The sequence below is a fragment of the Hemitrygon akajei genome, chromosome 9, assembly GCF_048418815.1.
Source record: "Hemitrygon akajei chromosome 9, sHemAka1.3, whole genome shotgun sequence".
In the NCBI taxonomy this organism is placed as follows: Eukaryota; Metazoa; Chordata; class Chondrichthyes; order Myliobatiformes; family Dasyatidae; genus Hemitrygon; species Hemitrygon akajei.
Window position 1 is genome coordinate 87641725 of NC_133132.1, and position 19782 is coordinate 87661506.

A 19782-nucleotide genomic window follows, 5' to 3' on the forward strand; every position below is an offset into this window, starting at 1 on the left:
TGCGACTGACATTATTCTTTAAATGCATGTGTGATCCACACAGTTATACAAATCACTCGACAGGTTAACAATTGATCCAGATATTGTAATGAATAGCAACAGAAACACAGGACTAATATGAACCATTATTAGAAATGGGTTGGGAGGAGTGAGGAGGAAGAGAGAGATAAGAAACAAACATTAGTACTCATTTCAGATTTTTAATGTAATAGTTGGGAGCTTTTTTTGAGTGTATAGATACCCATTAGTCATACTAAACCAATCTGTGAGTATACGGAACCTTTTCTCTTTAACACTTGCTGAAATTGTGTAATATTAAGCAGCAGGGCCAGAAAATCAAAGCTACACACTGTTACACTCAAAATTATGGCACACAATTAAGGCGGCTGCAAATAACTAAAGTTGGCTGTATAGTTCACAACTGCATACAGTGAAACAGCATCAGCAGTTCTGTCCTGCCCTCCATTCAAAATGATCATAGCTGCTCATCACTTAATACCCTCTTCCTAACTTCTCCCCTATCCCTTGATCTATTTTGCATTAAGAAACACATCTTAATATACCACCCAGCCCCAGAGTACTTCAGCACAGGTCAGTAATTAAGGGTCTCAAATTCAAAATTAGCTATTTGAAAATAGTTCAGGGAAAAGCCTTCACATTTATTAAGTCCTTGTAGTCCTACAGTGTACAAGGCATCAAATCAAGAAATAGGCAGATAAATAAAGCTAGTGATCTTTTTTAAGTTGTAATTGGCATGGGTCAAAAGTGTCATAACTGTGCTTGAATTTAATAGGGAACGAGTTTTCATTAATACTACAAAGTTTGTTTTTATTCATTCAGATTTTTAGATTTTACAATTAATAAATGATACTCCTCACACCTGCTCCTCCATTTAACAGGACCATTGCTATCATTTTCTCTCATTCAGCATTTCCCCATTTCCCCCTAGATTCCCACCGCATCTAACAATAGTAAAACTAAACAAATGTTGGCACATTAAGACAGACGAAGTGGAAGACCTACAATGGATTCCCTCTGTCGCTCAAAAGACATGGAAATAAAAAGAGCATGTGGTAACACATAAAGCTTACTTACCTGCTGTAACTGTGTATCTGATGCTGGAAGAGGATTAGAAACCATGGGGCCAAAAATATCAAGGTCATCATTCAAAGTTGTGTTTGAAGTGGTGCCGCCATTAGCAATAGGAGCTTCAATAGGTGTATCTTGATAGGAGAAAAGCAGAAGGTTTAAGTTGACTATGATAAGCATTTCAAGATACAGTTTAGAGAGCAAACTGGACACTAACCTATTTATTTAAATCATAAACTATCAGCTGTGCCAACATTTTGCTTAGCTTTTAGCTGTATAAAAGTGGCTTACCCAGGAGGAAAGTTCTTACCAATTATGGTGTAGTAATAGACAATGAACTAACAATTACAAAAAAAGTAGAGCATTCAACTCTGATGCAACTAGATAACAGGGCCCAAAATTGTACAAGTTTATGTTGATCAGATGTGAACAGGAACATTTGCTAGCAACTGGAAAAATTGATATTGCACCAATGAATCTTTAGAAAGAAACTACATAGGACACTTTTCAGAATTTAACATTATAGCTCCAAAGGTGCATCAGTTTTCAGCAGCTATTCCTTTCACTTGGTATGATTATCTAGACTATAGGCCTAGGAGCAAAGTTAGGCCATTTGGCCCATCAAGTCTGCCCTGCCATTTCATCATGGCTGATCAATCTCCCTCTCAATCCCATTCTCCTGCCATCTCTCCATAATCTGACTAATCAAGAACCACCTTAAATGCACTGAGTGACCTGGCCTCAAAAGGTGTGGCAACAAATTCCACAGATAGACAAATTGACCCTCTGCCTAAAGAAATTCCTCATCTGTTCTAAATAAACATCCCCCTATTTTGAGACTGCTCTCTCGTCCTCGACTCCCTCATCAAAGGTAACATTCTCTTCGCATCCACTCTATCTCTATGTTTCAAATGAGATTCCCCTCTCATTTTTCTAAATTCAAGCAACTACAAGCACAAAGCTTGCAATCACTGCTCATACGATAACCCTTTCATTCCTGTAATCGTTCTCAGGAACCTCCTCTGAACCCTCTCCAAGATCAGCACATCATTTCTTAGATAAGGGAGCCAAATTTGCTCAGAATACTCTAAGTGAAGCCTCACCAGTACCCTGTACAGCCTCAGCATTGTATCCTTACTTTTATATTTTAGTTCTCTTGAAATTAATTCTAAAGTTAGAATTTGCCTTCATCAATACCGAATTAACCTGCAAATTAACCTTCAGGGAGTCCTGCACGAGGACTGCCAAATCCCTTTACACCTCGGTTTTTGAATTTTCTCCATTTAGAAAATTGCTGTGCTTTTATTCCTTCTATCAAAGTGTAGGACCATACACTTGCTGACACTGTATTCCATCTGCCACCTCTTTGCCCATTCTCCTAATCTGTCCCAAGTCCTTCTGTAGCCTATTTCCTCAAAACTACCTGCCCCTCCACCTATCTTCATACTGTCTGCAATCTTTGCAAGGCAAGAAAGCTACCAATTCCATCATTCAAATCATTGACACATAACATGGAAAGAATCGGTCCCAACACAGACCCTTGTGGAACACCACTAGTTACTGACAACCAGTCAGCAAAGACTCCCTTTATTCCCATTCTGTTGCCTGCCAATCAGCCACATCTTTATCCATGTTAGAATTTCCCCTGTATACCATGGGCCTGTAGCTTGCTAAGCAGCCTCATGTGTGGCACCTCATCAAAGGCCTTCTGAAAATCCAAGTACACGACATCGACCAATTCTCCTTTGTCCATCTTGCTGGTTACTTCTCCAAAGAATTCCAACAGATTTCTCATCGTATTGTCTGCCATCTTGGCCACAAAGCCATCAATTTCAACCACTGACATAAAAAGTTGTCCCAACACAGATGCTATGGAACACCAGTAATCACCGGCAGCTGATCTGAAAAGGTTCCCTTTATTCCCACTCTTCGCCTCCTGCCAATCAGTCAAAGCTCCATCCATGCTAGTATCTTTCCTGTAATACACTCAGATCTCATCTTGTTTGCAACATTATGTGCAGTACCTTGTCAAAGGCCTTCAAAAAAAATCCAGGTACAGAACATCCACCAATCCTCTTTTGTCTATCCTGCTTGTTATTTTTTCAAAGAATTCCAACAGATTTGTCAGGTAAGATTTTCCCTCAAGGAAACCATGCAGACTTTGGCCTATTTTGTCATGTGCATCCAAAAACCCTGAAACCATATCCTTAACAATCAATTCCAGCATCTTTCTGACTACTAAAGTCAGGCTAACTGGCCTAGAACTTCCTTTCTTCTGCCTCTCACCCATCTTGAAGAGTAGAGTGACATTTGCAATATTCCAGCCCTCTGGAATCATGCCAGATTCTTGAAATATCATTACTAATGGCTCCACAATCCCTTCAGCTACCTCTTAGAACCTTGGGGTGTAGTCCATCAGGTCCTGGTGACTTAGTTCCTTCAGATCTTTCAGTTTCCGAAGCACCATCTCCCTAATAATATCAACTGCACTCACTTCTTTAGAGCAAAACAATAAATATCACTAATGAATATAAGATTCAATAAAAGCATTAAAGCAAAACAGCCCTAGGTAAAATATTTGTAACCCATAATGCTATTCAACTGAATAAATAACTGAATTTATATGATCCTTCAGATTTAAGAATACATGTGAAAATGAAAGATGCAGCAGAGAATTATGTTAAAGTTACATAGCAAAAATATTTAAAATCAGATTAGGATTTGTTCCCTGTCATATAATTATACAAATATAATAAAAATGTACATATGGCACAGCATACTTTGGATTTTCTGACTTGAAAAATGATTTAAAGTATGTTTTAATATCAATTTCTAACCAGGAGGAAGGGGGAAGACAAAGGTGAACAATACTGATGCGTACTTGTGGAGAAATAATAAACAAACAGAATTGAACAACGTCCTATATAATTACACCTGATAACACAATAGCCACTTAAAAAGTCCTAGTGTTAATTTCAAACTGAGAGAATGAGGTAAGAGAGACTTCAAAATCAAAGGAAATCAATATGTTATCCCCAAAGAGACATGTCAGAATACTTTGAAGCTCAAGTCCTATTAAAGAGCTATAGAACTGCTGTAAAATGAGCAGCGGCGAAGAACTGGAGCTGTCACGTGCAGCATGAACACTTTCTGAAGAGGATTATGAAGCTAAGGAAGATAACTATGCATCTTTTATTGTGCAAAAACATCTTGAGAAAATGGTTTTAACCCAACTTAGCCAAAACATCCACAGCTTGTTTTCTTTGATACACCAGGCATTTCTGGAGACCAACAGAAGGATATTTTAAAACTAAAAACAAATAATTCCATCAGGAGTGGCAGAGTGAATGGTAGCTGTGATTCATGATCTATTCTTAATGTCCATTGTCTCTCTGGAGTTTTTAATTCATGGTTTAAGCATCCATGATAGTTGATCTGGAGTACAAGATACCCGAAGTCCTTCTAGAATATGCAAATAAGCTATCTTGTGTGCTGAATATTTCATTTGTTTATGACTTGGATTATTCCATTTGGCTGTTATTTCAATGTGTGCATTCAGAAGTGCTTGGTTAACTATTTTTACAACCACCATTAGAAGTCCTGAAGGGTCTCGGCCCGAAACATCAACTGTTTGCTCTTTTCCATAGATGCTACCTGGCTTACTGAATTCCTCTGACATTTTGTGAGCATAGTTTCTGGCTCTTTGGTGAAAAGTGTGTAATGCCCTGGTTAAGATTTTTACTGCTATGCTGTAGGTATTTCATTTTAGCAGTTATATAAGAGCAGTCCATTTTGCTTTAAGCATATTTGGGTTTGAGCTAAATTGCAAACATCAAGTCCATTCAATACAAATATAAAGCCCTGCATATGTGACTGTGAAACATGCCATTACTCACACCACTCAAATTGGTACCAATTTCACAGCATCATTCATAGCAGTCACATATCCAGCAAAAGAACTACACAACCAAACAGCCTCTGATAAAATACTCCGAGTATATGCATATGTACATAATTGAAGGGGGGAGGGGGAGGAGAGAAATCAAGATCTGTAAATCCAACAGCTCTTGCTAAAAGAGAAGCAAATTTCAGAGCACGCCTTCGCAAAATCAACCAGCCTCTTTGAAAAGAATACATTGAATGTGCCTTAGGAACAATGCTGACAACATAAAATTATCCAACCTTTCTTTTCTTTTTCACAGCAGCAAAATAGTACATACAGTATTATTTAGCAACATGCTAGTACATACAGTATTATTTAGCAACATGCCTGTTCATGGACAAAACTTCAGAACAAATTGTTTAATAGCACTATATATAAAAATAATTGTCACTAATTCAGTTGTAACATTAAAATTGATGGTAGAATCAAGCAAATTTCATTTACAAACCCATTTCCAGAAAAGTTGGGATATTTTCCAAAATGCAGTAAGAACAAAAATCTGTGATATGTTAATTCACATGAACCTTTCTTTAACTGACAAAAGTACAAAGAAAAGATTTTCAATAGTTTTACTGACCAACTTAATTGTATTTTGTAAATATACACAAATTTAGAATTTGATGGCTGCAACACACTCAACAAAAGTTGAGAAAATCTTTTCTTTGTACTTTTGTCAGTTAAATAAAGGTTCATGTGAATTAACATATCACAGATTTTTGTTCTTACTGCATTTTGGAAAATATCCTAACTTTTCTGGAAATGGGGTTTGTACAATATTACATTGTCCTTAATGACATTTCTCAAATGAATTTTTAAATAATTTACAACAAACTGTTCACTTATTTTACCAACCTTATTGCAGGATAGCAGCCTTGTATAATAATATATAATGTATTTTCAGAAATGAGCATAGCTTTGAACCACTGGAAATAAGCAATGGTTACTTGGTGTGCCAAAGGAAGCAGCAGTCAGACCTAACTTTGTTTTGTTTTCCAATCCATATAGTTAATTGGATGAAGACATCCAAGTATTGTATGGTTACCAAATCTGATGACACAAAGATAGTCTGGAAAGTCAGTTAAGAGGAAAATTACAACATAGGAAAGTTAAATGGGATACAAATACTTTGAATGCAAAAATGTGGAAATCTAGAAAAAATATGCATGGAAATGCAGATTGATTAGCAAGGTTGTCATAGTAAGAGATTTTAAATTTGTTAATGTACACTAGGACTGACAGTATTAAGGAATCAGTTGGGGAAGAATTTATGTTCAGGAAAGTTTCTTTATACCATATATTAAGGACTGTACAAGGGAGAGAGCAAAACCTGACTTACTTTTGTGCAAGTGACTGAAGTGTAGGAGTACTTTGAGACCAGTGACCAAAATTCTATTAGTTTAAGTTAGTTATGGAAAGGGACAGATCTGGTTCACATGTTCAGATTTTAAACTGGGGAAAGGCAAGTTTGGATAGTATTAAGACAAGAGCTTGCAAAGGTTGGCTGAAGTAGACTGTTTGTGGGCAAAGGATCCCCAACAAGTGAGATGTCTTTCAAAGTGAGATGGCGAGAGTTCAAGATCTACATGTTCCTGTTAGAGCGAAGCAAAGATCTGGCAGGAGTAGCGAAACCTTTAAGAGGTAGAAGTCATGGACAAGAAAAAGGAGGAGTGGATCAGATAGTTGCGGCAGAGATGATGAAAGAGAATCTAAAGAAATTTTAATTAAGATATGGATAATCAGGATTTATATTTGTGGCCCTGCATTTTTTGACTAAATTCAACAGCAGCATCTTTCATTGGTTGATTTCTATTACACCATGCAACAAACATTTATGAAACAGCTTTCTTGGGAGCAAAAATTATTCAAAATATGCCCAAAGATGAAAACACAGGAATGATATACCATTCTGTGCATTTCTAAGACAGGCACTGGACCAGAAAAGAAGCTGTTTTTCTTTCTACAGATGTTGCCTGACCCAAGTGCTCCAGTATTTTGTTTAGATAGATAGATAGATAGATAGATAGATAGATAGATAGATAGATAGATAGATAGATAGATAGATAGATAGATAGATAGATAGATAGATAGATAGATAGATAGATAGATAGATAGATAGATACTTTATTCATCCCCATGGGGAAATTCAACATTTTTTCCAATGTCCCATACACTTGTTGTACATACAATACTTAACTCAGTAATAATATGATATGCATCTAAATCACTAACTCAAAAAGCATTAATAATAGCTTTAAAAAAAAAGTTCTTAAGTCCTGGCAGTTGAATTGTAAAGCCTAATGGCATTGGGGAGTATTGACCTCTTCATCCTGTCTGAGGAGCATTGCATCGACAGTAACCTGTCGCTGAAACTGCTTCTCTGTCTCTGGATGGTGCTATGTAGAGGATGTTCAGGGTTTTCCATAATTGACCGTAGCCTACTCAGCGCCCTTCGCTCAGCTACCGATGTTAAACTCTCCAGTACTTTGCCCACGACAGAGCCCGCCTTCCTTATCAGCTTATTAAGACGTGAGGCGTCCTTCTTCTTAATGCTTCCTCCCCAACACGCCACCACAAAGAAGAGGGCGCTCTCAACAACTGACCTATAGAACATCATCAGCATCTCACTGCAGACATTGAATGACGCCAACCTTCTAAGGAAGTACAGTCGACTCTGTGCCTTCCTGCACAAGGCATCTGTGTTGGCAGTCCAGTCTAGCTTCTCGTCCAACTGTACTCCCAGATACTTGTAGGTCTTAACCTGCTCCACACATTCTCCATTAATGATCACTGGCTCCATATGAGGCCTAGATCTCCTAAAGTCCACCACCATCTCCTTGGTCTTGGTGACATTGAGACGCAGGTAGTTTGAGTTGCACCATATCACAAAGTCCTGTATCAGTTTCCTATACTCCTCCTCCTGTCCATTCCTGACACACCCCACTATGGCCGTGTCATCAGCGAACTTCTGCACATGGCAGGACTCCGAGTTATATTGGAAGTCAGATGTGTACAGGGTGAACAGGACCGGAGAGAGTACGGTTCCCTGTGGCGCTCCTGTGCTGCTGACCACTGTGTTTCTTTCCCTAGCTTCTAATTTTAAAAAAAAAATATGCAAGGTATCTTCATCAACTTAACGTAACAAGCTTGCCAAATGTGCAATACTGCGAGACCAAGCAAATCTTTACTACACCAGCATCACTTCTTTTTTAAAGAATTTTGGTATGTAGCACAGTAAAAAAAATCCCTCCACTCTTTGCCCAGTTCAAAGGAAGATTCCCTTGATAAATGGTTTCTCTTTTCATAGATATTGCTTGACAGGCTGCCTTTTTCCAGCATTCTGTTTTTGTTACATAAACTTAACGACCAGGAGTGACAACTAAAAATGATAAAATACCTCTTCCAGAGCCAAGCATTAATGATATTCAGCTCAAACATTTACTAATACAAATCTGAAATATAAAAATTCACAATCCTCTCTTCAATTTCCTTTTCCACATGAACGATTCAGAGAGCAGAAGAGAACAAAACCTGCTTCTGATCTATATTCTGAAAGAATGAACTTGCTTAAGAAGACCTCAGGATATACCTGAAGCACTTTAAAGCCAATGAAGTACTTTTGAAGTGTAGTCTCTGATACAATGCAGGAAACCACACAAGTACTGAAAACTGTAATGAGATAGTGACCTGATAATCTATTTTAATATTCATGGTTAAATATTGGTCAATTTGCAGACCAACACTGAGTATTTTATACTACTTGAGAAACAGTAAATTTAACCTTGCCCTCAAAAGATGCACAACCTTGAAGGCAGAGATTAAGACTCAAAGCCATACACCTGATGCAGGCCTCTTGAAATAAAAGTACAAATTTAAATGAAAATGACTTCCATCTGCACCCAATTCTTTTAATTCCATTTTAAGGTTCCATTTCCAAGAACTTGAGAACAGTGTTTCTTTGCTGCATATTTCCTTTTGTTGTTCTATTAACATTCAAAATTAGCACCACCAAATTTCTGAAAACTGATGAGGATACACAGCATGTAGCATATTACTAAACTTCTGAACTTAAATGCAATTTTAAATTGGTTATTGAAATGGAAATATTCTGTCATTTGAGACAAACCTGGCATACTTTGTTTTAATTTTCTACAGAATGAACTAAAATGAATTTCATGAAAACACGAGGGGGAAAAATCAAAACAAATCAGCTATAAATATAAGCCATTTGAGAAAAAAAATTAGATAAAGCCTAGAAGCCGTAGTGAAATTGGCAAGACCTGTGGGAATGATGAGAGCAAGAGACACAAAGCCTACAGTGGAGTGACCATCCTCAGAGCAGCCAGGTTGAAAGAGGCCTCTCAGAGGAAAGAAACTGCAGCAGACATTAAATTTGTAGCCCCATGATCAATCCTGATGCATAGCAGGGAAGGGAAACTTCTAGCTGAGCATGAGTGCCTAGTGCCAGAATCAGGAAAGTCACAGATCAGGTGCAGGCAGGAGAAAAGCCAAACACTTTAGTGGTGCTAAATAAAAACCCTAATGACAGAAAATGTTAGTGGGAATGATCTATAGGGCTCAATAGCAATATAGGGAATAATCTAAACCAAGAAATTAGTGTAATGTGTTACACAGAATAAGCAAACAAATTTAGCAGTAACAGGGAACCACAATAGACTACAGATGCTAGAATCAGGAGCAAAAAAACTACTGGAGGAACTCAGTGGGTCAGACAACATCTGTAGACGGAGAAGACTAGTCAAAGTTTTGAGTCCTGATGCGGGGTCTCTACTCAAAAACATCAATTATCCTTCAGCCTTCACAGATGTTGCACAACCTGCTGAGTTTTCCGCAGTTTGCTTTTAGCAAAATGTTATAGCGTATGAGCAGCATAGCACAGAAACAGGCCCATTGGCCCATCTCGTCCATGCCAAACTATTACAGACAATAGACAGTAGGTGCAGGAGTAGGCCATTCAACCCTTCTAGCCAGCACCGCCATTCACTGTGATCATGGCTGATCATACACAATCAGTACCCCGTTCCTGCCCTCTCCCCATATCCCTTGACGCCGCTATCTATAAGAGCTCTATCTAACTCTCTCTTGAATGCATCCAGAGACTTGGCCTCCACTGCCTTCTGGGGCAGAGCATTCCACATATCCACCACTCTCTGGGTGAAAAAGTTTTTCCGCATCTCTGTTCTAAATGGCCTACCCCTTATTCTTAAACTGTGGCCATCAGCGGGAACATGCTTCCTGCCTCCAGTGTGTCCAATCCCTTAATAATCTTATATGTTTCAATCAGATCCCCTCTCATCCTTCTAAATTCCAGTGTATACGAGCCCAGTCGCTCCAATCTTTCAACATATGACAGTCCCGCCATTCCGGGAATTAACCTTGTGAACCTACGCTGCACTCCCTCAATAGCAAGAATGTCCTTCCTCAAATTTGGAGACCAAAACTGCACACAATACTCCAAGTGGGGTCTCACCAGGGCCCTGTACAGCTGCAGAAGGACCTCTTTACTCCTATACGCAATTCCTCTTGTTATAAAAGCCAGCATGCCATTAGCTTTCTTCACTGCCTGCTGTACCTGCATGCTTGCTTTCATTGACTGATGACTGATTTATCTCTCCCTCCCAACTGCATTCATCTACCTTCTTCCCATAACCTTTGATACCCTTATATTATAGTTCTCTTGAAATAAACACTAACATTGCATCTCTTTGAGACTTCAGCAAAGAAAGGCTTCAGTCAGAGAAAGCAAAAAAGAGAATAGCTCTAGGTAATTTTTTTCCTGCCCTTCTTTATGTCTGCTCAACTAGGACAGTAGAAGTGCTATGCAGAATAGGCGAATGCTCCTCTTGCGGGATGTGGAACGACATGGGAGACCTTTAGTGTTCCTAATGACTACAACAGCGAGGTGCAACCAACTGCAGCTTCTAACAACCCGCATTAAGCAGCTGGAGCTAGAACAAGATGAACTCTGATCATTCAGGAGGCTGAAGGCATGACAGAACATATAGAGGTGGTTACACCCAAGGTGCAGACACGGGAAACTGGGTGACAGCCAGGAAGGGGAAGGGGGTTAAGGAGCCAATGCAAAGTGCCCCTGTGGACACCCCCCTCAACAACAGGTATATCACTTTGGATACCGTTGGGGTTGGGGATGTTCCAAAAGAAAAGTCACAGCAATTGGGTTTCTGGCACTGTGACTCAGAACAGAAGGGAATAGAAGAGGAGGTGTAGTGGGGTAATAGGGGATTTGTCAGTTAAGGGAACGGACAGGAGGTTCTGGGGGCGAGAACGAAACACCCAAATGGCATGTTGACCCCTGGATCCCAAGGTCTGGAACATCTCAGATTGAGTCCTCAGCATTCTTAAGTGGGAGGGTGAATAGCCAGAGGTCATGGTCCATGTGGGTACCAATGACTGATGAGGTATTATGGATGAGTGACAAGATTCTGCATAGGGAGTTCAGGGAATTAGGTGCCAAGTTTAAGGTCAGAACCTCCAGGGTTGTGATCTTCAGACTGTTATCCATGCCACGTACTAGTGAGGCTGGAGTAGGATGTTTGTACAGTTTAATATGTGGTTAAGAAGTTGGTGTAAGAGGGAGTGCACAAGAGTTTTGGATCATTGGGCTTACTTCTAGGAAAAGTGGAACCTGTATAGAAGGGCCATTTTTACACCTGAACTGGAGGGAGTCTAATACAATAGCAGGAAGATTTGTTAATGCTGCAAGGTAGGTTTTAAACTAGAGTTGCAGGGGGATGAGAACCAGTGTGTCAGAACAGTTAATGGAAAGGTTGTGGAGACAGATGTTGGTAAGACCTCAGACAAAGTCAGGAATCGAAAGGATGAGCATGGTGCAACTAGTGCCCAGAGCTGCGTACATTTCAATGCAAGGAGTATTGTAGGAAAGGTGGATGAACTCAGGGCATGGATCAATACATGGTTGCGAGGGGCAGGACTAGCAGCTCAAAATTCTGGGGTTTGTTGTTTCAGATGTGACAGAGCAGGAGGGGTTAAAGGAGAAGGGGTGACATTACTAGTTGAGAAAAATGTCACGGCAATACTTTGTCAGGACAGACTGGAGAACTTGACTGGTGAGGCATTATGGGTGAAACTTGGAAATAAGAAAGGTATAACCACGTTAATGAGGCTAAATTACAGAATACTCAACAGTCCTACGGATTTAGAGAAGCAAATTTGCAAAGAGATTGCAAACCGTTTCAAGAAACAAAGTTGTTTTTTTTAGGTGATTTTAACTCTTTACATATTGTCTGGGAATCAGATACTGCAAAAGGATGAGATAGGATAGAGTTTGTCAAATATGTTCAGGAAGGTTTCCTTCACCAGCATACAAGTTCCAATGAGACCTGCTATTAGGGAATGAGTCAGGGCGGGTGACAGATACTGTGTAGGGAAACACTTTGCATCCAGTGACCACGATGTCCTTAGTTTTGAAATAAATATACAAAAAGATAGGGCTGGTTTGCAGGTTGAGATTCTAAATTGGAGAAAGGCCAATTTTAATGGTATTAAAAATAACCTGGCAAGTGTGGACTGCAACAGGCTGCTTTCCAGCAAAGGCGTACTTGGAAAGTGGGAGTCCTTCAAAAATGAAATTTTGAGAGTACAAAGCTTAGTTTTCAAGAGATATTGAGGCCTGTTTAAGAGGGAAAAAAGGAGATGCATAGCAGGTTTAGGCAAACAAGAACAAATTAGGTGCTTATGGAGAACAAGAAATGTAACAGAACACTTAATCAGTCCATGTCTATCCAAATACTTATATATCTGGTCCCTCAGAATACTTTCAGGTAACTTTCACACAACTGATGTCAGACTCATCAGCCTATAATTTCCTGGTTTATGTTTAGAGCCTTTTTTAAAATAGTGGAACAACATTGACTATCCTCCAAACCGCTGGTACTTCTGTTGCTAAGGATATTTTAACTATCTCCGCTTGAGCCCCGGCAATTTCTGCACTTGCCTTCCGTAGGGTCCGAGGGAATGTCTTCTCAGGCCTTGGGGATTTATCCACTCTGATTTGCATCAGGGTAGCAAACACTGATTAAGGATAGTCAGCATGACTTTGTGTATGGTAGGTAATGTCTAGTCAATCTGATAGAGTTTTTTGAGGAAATTAGCAGGAAAGTAGATGAAGACAAGGCAATGGATATTGTCTACATAGACGTTAGCAAGGCATTTCACAAGGTTCCACATGGGAGGCCATTCAAGAAGGTTCAGTCACTCGACATTCAGGACGAGGTAGTAAATTGGAATAGATATTGGATTTGCAGGAGAAGCCAGAGAGCAGTAACAAAGGGTTGCCTCTCTAACTGTAGGCTCGTGTCTAGTGGTGTACCACAGGCACTGGTGCTGGAGCCTTTGTTGTTTCTCATCTATATCAGTGATCTGCATGATAATATGGTTAACTGGATGAACAAATCTGTAGATGACACCAAGACTGGGACAGAGAGGAAGGCTATCATGGCTTACAGAGGGATCTACATCAGCTGCAAAATAGGCTGAAAATGGCAGATGGAATTTAATGTAGATAAATGTGAGGCTTTGCACTTCAGTAAGACCTACCATGTTAGTTCTTACATTGTGAACAGTGGAATACTTAGGAGTGCGGTAGAACAAAGGGATCTGGGAATACAAGTTTATAATTTGCTGGAAGTGGCATCGCAGGTAGCTAGGGTTGTAAAGAAAGCTTTTGGCACATTGGCCTTCATATATCAATGTACTGGGTACAGAAGATGATATGTTATGTTGAAGTTGTCTAAGACATTGATGAGGTTGAACTTGGAGTATTGGTGTAGTTTCGGTCACCTACTTACAGGAAAGATGTCAACAAGGTTGAAAGAGTACAGAAAATTCACAATGTTACTGGGTCTGGAGGACTTGAGTTGTAAGGAAAGATTGAATAGGTTAGGACTGTATTTTTTAGAACATATAAGACTGAGATTTTATAGATGTGTACAAAATTATGAGGTGTATAGATAGGGTAAATGCAAGCAGGCTTTTTCCACTGAGGTTGGGTGTGACCACAAACAGAGGTCATGGGTTAAGGATGAAAGTTAAAAAGTTTAAGGGGAACATGAGGGGAAACTACTTCACTCAGAGTTGTGAGAGTGTTGAATGAGCTGCCAGCACTACTGATGTATACAAGCTCAATCTGAACACTTAAGAGAAGTTTGGATAAGTACATGGATAGTAGGGATATGAAGTGCTATGGTCCCAGTGCAGGTGGATGGGAATAGGCAGTTTAAACGGTTTCAGAATGGACTAGATGGGCCAAAAGGCCTGTTTCTCTGGTGTAAGCCTCTACGACTCTATTGCATTCACCTTCCTCACCACCAATTCAACCTGTAAATTAACCTTTAAGGAATCGTGCAGAAGATGATATTCCTTTTAAATGGACGTCCCCCTATTCTGAGGTTGTGCACTCTGATCCTAGACTCCCCAACAATTGGAAACATCCTCTCTACATCCACTCTAACTAGGCCTTTCAACATTGATGGGTTTCAATGAAATAACCCCTGCCCCCCAATTCTTCTAAATTCCAGTGAGTACAGGCCCAGAGCCATCAAACGATCATATGATAAAGCCTTTCATTCCGGGAATCATTTTCATGAACTTCATTTGAACCCTCTTCAATGTCAGCACATCCCTTCTTAAATACGGTGCTCAAAACTGTTCATGATACTCCAAGTGAGGCCTCACCAATAGAGTCTCAGCATTACATCCTTGCTTTTATTTTCTATTCCTCTTGAAATAAATGCTAACCTCACATTTGCCTTCCTCACCTGACTCAACTTGCAAATTAACATTTGGAGAATCTGGCACAAGGACTCCCAAGTCCCTTTGCACCTCGATTTCTGAACTTTCTCCCCATTTAGAAAAGTCTTTACCTTTATTCCTTCTACCAAAGTGCATGATCATACTCTTCACTGCACTGTATTCCATCTGCCACTTCTTTGCCCATTCTCCCAATCTGTCCAAGTTCTTCTGCCAGACTCCCTGCTTCCTCAACACTCCGTACATCTCTACTTACAGTATTTTTGTATCATCCACAAAATTGTCACAAAGCCATCAATTCCATCATCCAAGCAACATATACAAAATACTGGAAGAACTCAGCAGGCCAGGCATCATCTATGGAAAAGAGTACATTTGACTATTCAGGCCGAGACCCTTCATCAGGACTTGGCCCGAAACTGTACTCTGCTCCACAGATGCTGCCTGGCCTGCTGAGTTCCTCAAGCATTTTCTGGGTGTTGCTTTGGATTTATGGCGTCTGGAGATTTTCTCTTGTTTGGAATTCCATCATCCTGATCATTAACATATAGCACAAAAAGTTGCAGACCCAACAAACACTACTAGTCACCAACAGCCAACAAGGAAGAAAGCTCCTTTTATTCCCACTCTTTGCATTCTGCCAGTTAGCCAATCTTCGCTCCATGTTAGTATGTTTCCTGTAATATCATGGGCTCTTATCTAGCAGCATATTGTGTGGTACTCTGTTAAAAGCAGTTTGAAAAACAAAGTAAACAACATCCATTGACTCCTCTTTGTCTGTCCTGCTTGTTACTTCTTCAAAGAATTCTGTAAGATTTGTCAGGCAAGATTTCTCCATGCTAACTTTGGTCTGCACTGAAATGTTATCCTCAGTAATAGACTCCAACATCTTAAGTCAGGCTAAGCAGCCTATAATTTCTTACTTTATTTTTCTTCCCTACCTTTTAAAAGAGTGGTGTGACATTTGAGATTATGCATCCTACGAAACCATTCCTGACTCTACTCATTTATGAAAAGTCACTGCTGATGCCTCCACAATTTCTTCTGCACCCCTTCCAAAGCCTCAACGTCTTTCCTACAGTGGAGTGACCAAAACTGGATGCAATAACCAGAGTTTTATAAAGTTGCAACATAACCTCTTGACTTCTGAACTCAATGCCTCAACTAATGAAAGCAAGCATTCCATAAGCCTTCTTAACCATCTTTTCAACCTGGATAACAACTCTGAAGGAGCTATGAACTTGAATCCCAGGATCTCTCTGCTCAGCGATACTGTTAGGGGCCTTGCCCTTAACAGTGTACTGTCTCCTTGCATTTGCCCTACAGAGATACAACACCTCGCATTTATCTGGGTTAAACTCTATCTGCCATTTCTCATCTCTTATCTGCAATTGATCTATAATGTGCTGTGTTCTTTGCCAGTCTTCTACACTATCCACAAGTCCACTAATCTTGGTATCAACCATATATTTACTAACACACCCATCTACACTTTCATGCAGGTCACTTGTATATCTGCGGAGATCTCTGTGGAACTCCACTAATTACAGACCTGCAGCTCGAATAAGTGTCTTCAACCACTACCCTCAGTCTTCCATTGGCAAGCCAGTTCTGAATCCAAACAGCCAGTTCACTACAGATCTCACGCCAGTTAATCCTAAAGCGAGTTTACCAATTTAAAAGACACAGTATCCTAAAACCATCTTAGATGTTGCTGTACTCTGAAATATAAGATTTCTTTTCATCAGCATATTAGAACATCTTAAAAAAAAACTCAGCCTGAAATTAACTTAAGCAATAAATAAATTCTTAATTTAATTTGAACCAAACTCATGTGTGCTCTGTTTGTTGTAGTAATTTACAGCAGGACACTTTAACATCACAGCATTAAGCTGTGTATTTTATATATTTTATATAAGACCTGTTGCCTTGACGTCGCACGTGATGAAGACCATGGAGCGGCTGATAATACAGAATCTGAGGCCACAAACCAGGCACGCCCAGGATCCTCTTCAGTTTGCGTATAAGGAGAAGGTGGGAGTGGAGGATGCTATCATGTATTTGCTGCACAAATCACTCTCTCACCTAGATGGGGCCAGTTGTGCTGTGAGGATTACATTCCTTGACTTCTCTAGTGCCTTTAACACCATCCAGCCCAAGATCTTAAGGCACAAACTAACGGAGATGGGAGTAGACTCTCACATGGTGGATTGGATAGTGGACTTCTTGACAGATAGACCTCAGTATGTGCGGTTGGGAGACTGTAGGTCTGACACGGTGGTCAGCAGCACAGGAGCGCTGCAGGGAACCGTACTCTCTCCGGTCCTGTTCACCCTGTACACATCAGACTTCCAATATAACTCGGAGTCCTGCCATGTGCAGAAGTTCGCTGATGACACGGCCATAGTGGGGTGTGTCAGGAATGGACAGGAGGAGGAGTATAGGAAACTGATACAGGACTTTGTGATATGGTGTAACTCAAACTACCTGCGTCTCAATATCACCAAGACCAAGGAGATGGTGGTGGACTTTAGGAGATCTAGGCCTCATATGGAGCCAGTGATCATTAATGGAGAATGTGTGGAGCAGGTTAAGACCTACAAGTATCTGGGAGTACAGTTAGACGAGAAGCTAGACTGGACTGCCAACACAGATGCCTTGTGCAGGAAGGCACAGAGGCGACTGTACTTCCTTAGAAGGTTGGCGTCATTCAATGTCTGTAGTGAGATGCTGAAGATGTTCTATAGGTCAGTTGTGGAGAGCGCCCTCTTCTTTGTGGTGGCGTGTTGGGGAGGAAGCATTAAGAAGAGGGACGCCTCACGTCTTAATAAGCTGGTAAGGAAGGCGGGCTCTGTCGTGGGCAAAGTACTGGAGAGTTTAACATCGGTAGCTGAGCGAAGGGCGCTGAGTAGGCTACGGTCAATTATGGAAAACTCTGAACATCCTCTACATAGCACCATCCAGAGACAGAGAAGCAGTTTCAGCGACAGGTTACTATCGACGCAATGCTCCTCAGACAGGATGAAGAGGTCAATACTCCCCAATGCCATTAGGCTTTACAATTCAACCGCCAGGACTTAAGAACTTTTTAAAAGCTATTATTAATGCTTTTTGAGATAGTGATTTAGATGCATATCATATTTTTTTACTGAGTTAAGTATTGTATGTTATTAGTTTTGCTACAACAAGTGTATGGGACATTGGAAAAAAAGTTGAATTTCCCCATGGGGATGAATAAAGTATCTATCTATCTATCTATCTATCTAAAGCCAAATATGGTTTACAGGAAAATAGCCTGTTCAAAAATCAAACCAGATGGTAGAAAATGAGGAAAATTCAACAAATTCATACCTACAAATTCATTTGAGTCACAAGATAAATTATAATTACAACCAATCAAGATAATAGCAAGTTACTTAGCCAACATCAACATCACCAGATTCTAAATGTGCATTTCATATCTCTCCAGTAACTTTTCTAAAGCCTTTTGTATCATTACTGCTCAAGCGTCATGTACATTTGTCCTGAGAAACCCCCTCCCTTCGAGCTCATTGTGCGTATAGCCCAACTGCTGTGCAGGAAATGCATGGGTGTCTTACAGCCTGTACTGCTGCATCAGGATTCCTAGCCACTTCAAATTTTATCAACAATTATAATGTTAACAAGCATTGTAATTTTAATTCCAGTAAAATGCTATTACATTTAGGGCCTTGATGCCAAACATAACCAGTCCTTTATTACTACATATACTTCCTGACACACTGAATTTCTCCTACAGTTTATTTTTTTGCCAATAAAATGATTTATAAAATCATTAATATTTATTAAATATTCTATACTTACCCAGTCCTAACAGATCAATGGTGGATTGTGTCACCTTCTGAGGGCTTGTTCTGGTGTCCAGTTGATTTTTCTTCTGCATTGAAATCATATGCACCTTAATAGAGCTTAAGATAACTTGAATACAAAAACTATTAAAAATTTTTACAATAGCCACATTATGTTCACATTCTGTCATTTTGAATTTCCTACATCCAGTTTTACCTTCGCCAAGTTTTCTTGTCCAATTACAAGTCAGATCACAAATTTTTTAAAACATTTATGATGACTTGTTAATGTATTATGCAGCTTTAATGCTAAAGTTCTATGTGCACCAATAATTTAACGTAGGACAAAACTAAGAGGGTAAAAATATCTAGGAATCTTAAAGGGAAGCCTGAATAAGAAAATAAAACAAAGGTATACTGGAAGCACAACTAAATTTTTTTTGTTACTTCTGAAAGGGATATTTAAGGTAGGAAGGAAGGAATTCCAAAACTTTAGTCTACAATGGATAATATCACTACCAACTCTGGAATAAATAACAAAGGTGTATCTAATTGTTAAAAGGGTTGAGGAGATAAACTTGGTAACGTTATGGAAAGATCTTCAGATAAGCAATGTTTTCAAATCCACTCTGTTGTGGGGTAGGATATTAATATGTATTTGCAAGCATTGATGTAAATTCTAAGATACCATTAATGTAAAACAGCACAATATAAAGGAGACAAGAAGTAAAGAAATATTTTAATAAAAGGGCAGAGAAAATATGCACTTTATTCACTGAATAAATAAAAATTATGGAATGTGTAATTTATTGAAAACTTACTGGCACAGATGACACAAGTCTGCCTTAAGAAAGTAATAGTTAAAATGTAATTTTCCCTATGTGTACTAGTTGTCCTAAATTAATAAACTTATTAATCTTGCTTTAACTGCCCATCAGCTTTTATCTTACAAACCAAACCATTGAGCTAATCAAGTCAAATTTTCCCTTTCTTTGAACTTCTACACCTCAATTTTTAATACTTATATCAGGTCTCTCACCAGCCTTTTCTACCTCAAACAAAGCAAAACCAGCCCTAAATCCAGTCTCCTGCTGGCCTGTACCACAATCAGTAACT

General features: G+C 39.5%; 1 protein-coding gene across 5 annotated transcripts in view; it reads right to left on the reverse strand.

The window, feature by feature from the left end:
• The window catches only part of smap1 (small ArfGAP 1), a 128805-nt gene that overhangs the window by 31202 nt on the left and 77821 nt on the right, over positions 1–19782 (reverse strand). For all 5 annotated transcript variants that reach the window (XM_073056487.1, XM_073056489.1, XM_073056488.1 and 2 more), the window contains 2 exons: positions 18683–18755; positions 1096–1223 (listed from right to left, as the gene is read on the reverse strand). In XM_073056487.1, the coding sequence (XP_072912588.1) occupies positions 1096–1223; positions 18683–18755 (201 nt within the window). The remainder of the gene's footprint in view (positions 1–1095; positions 1224–18682; positions 18756–19782) is intronic.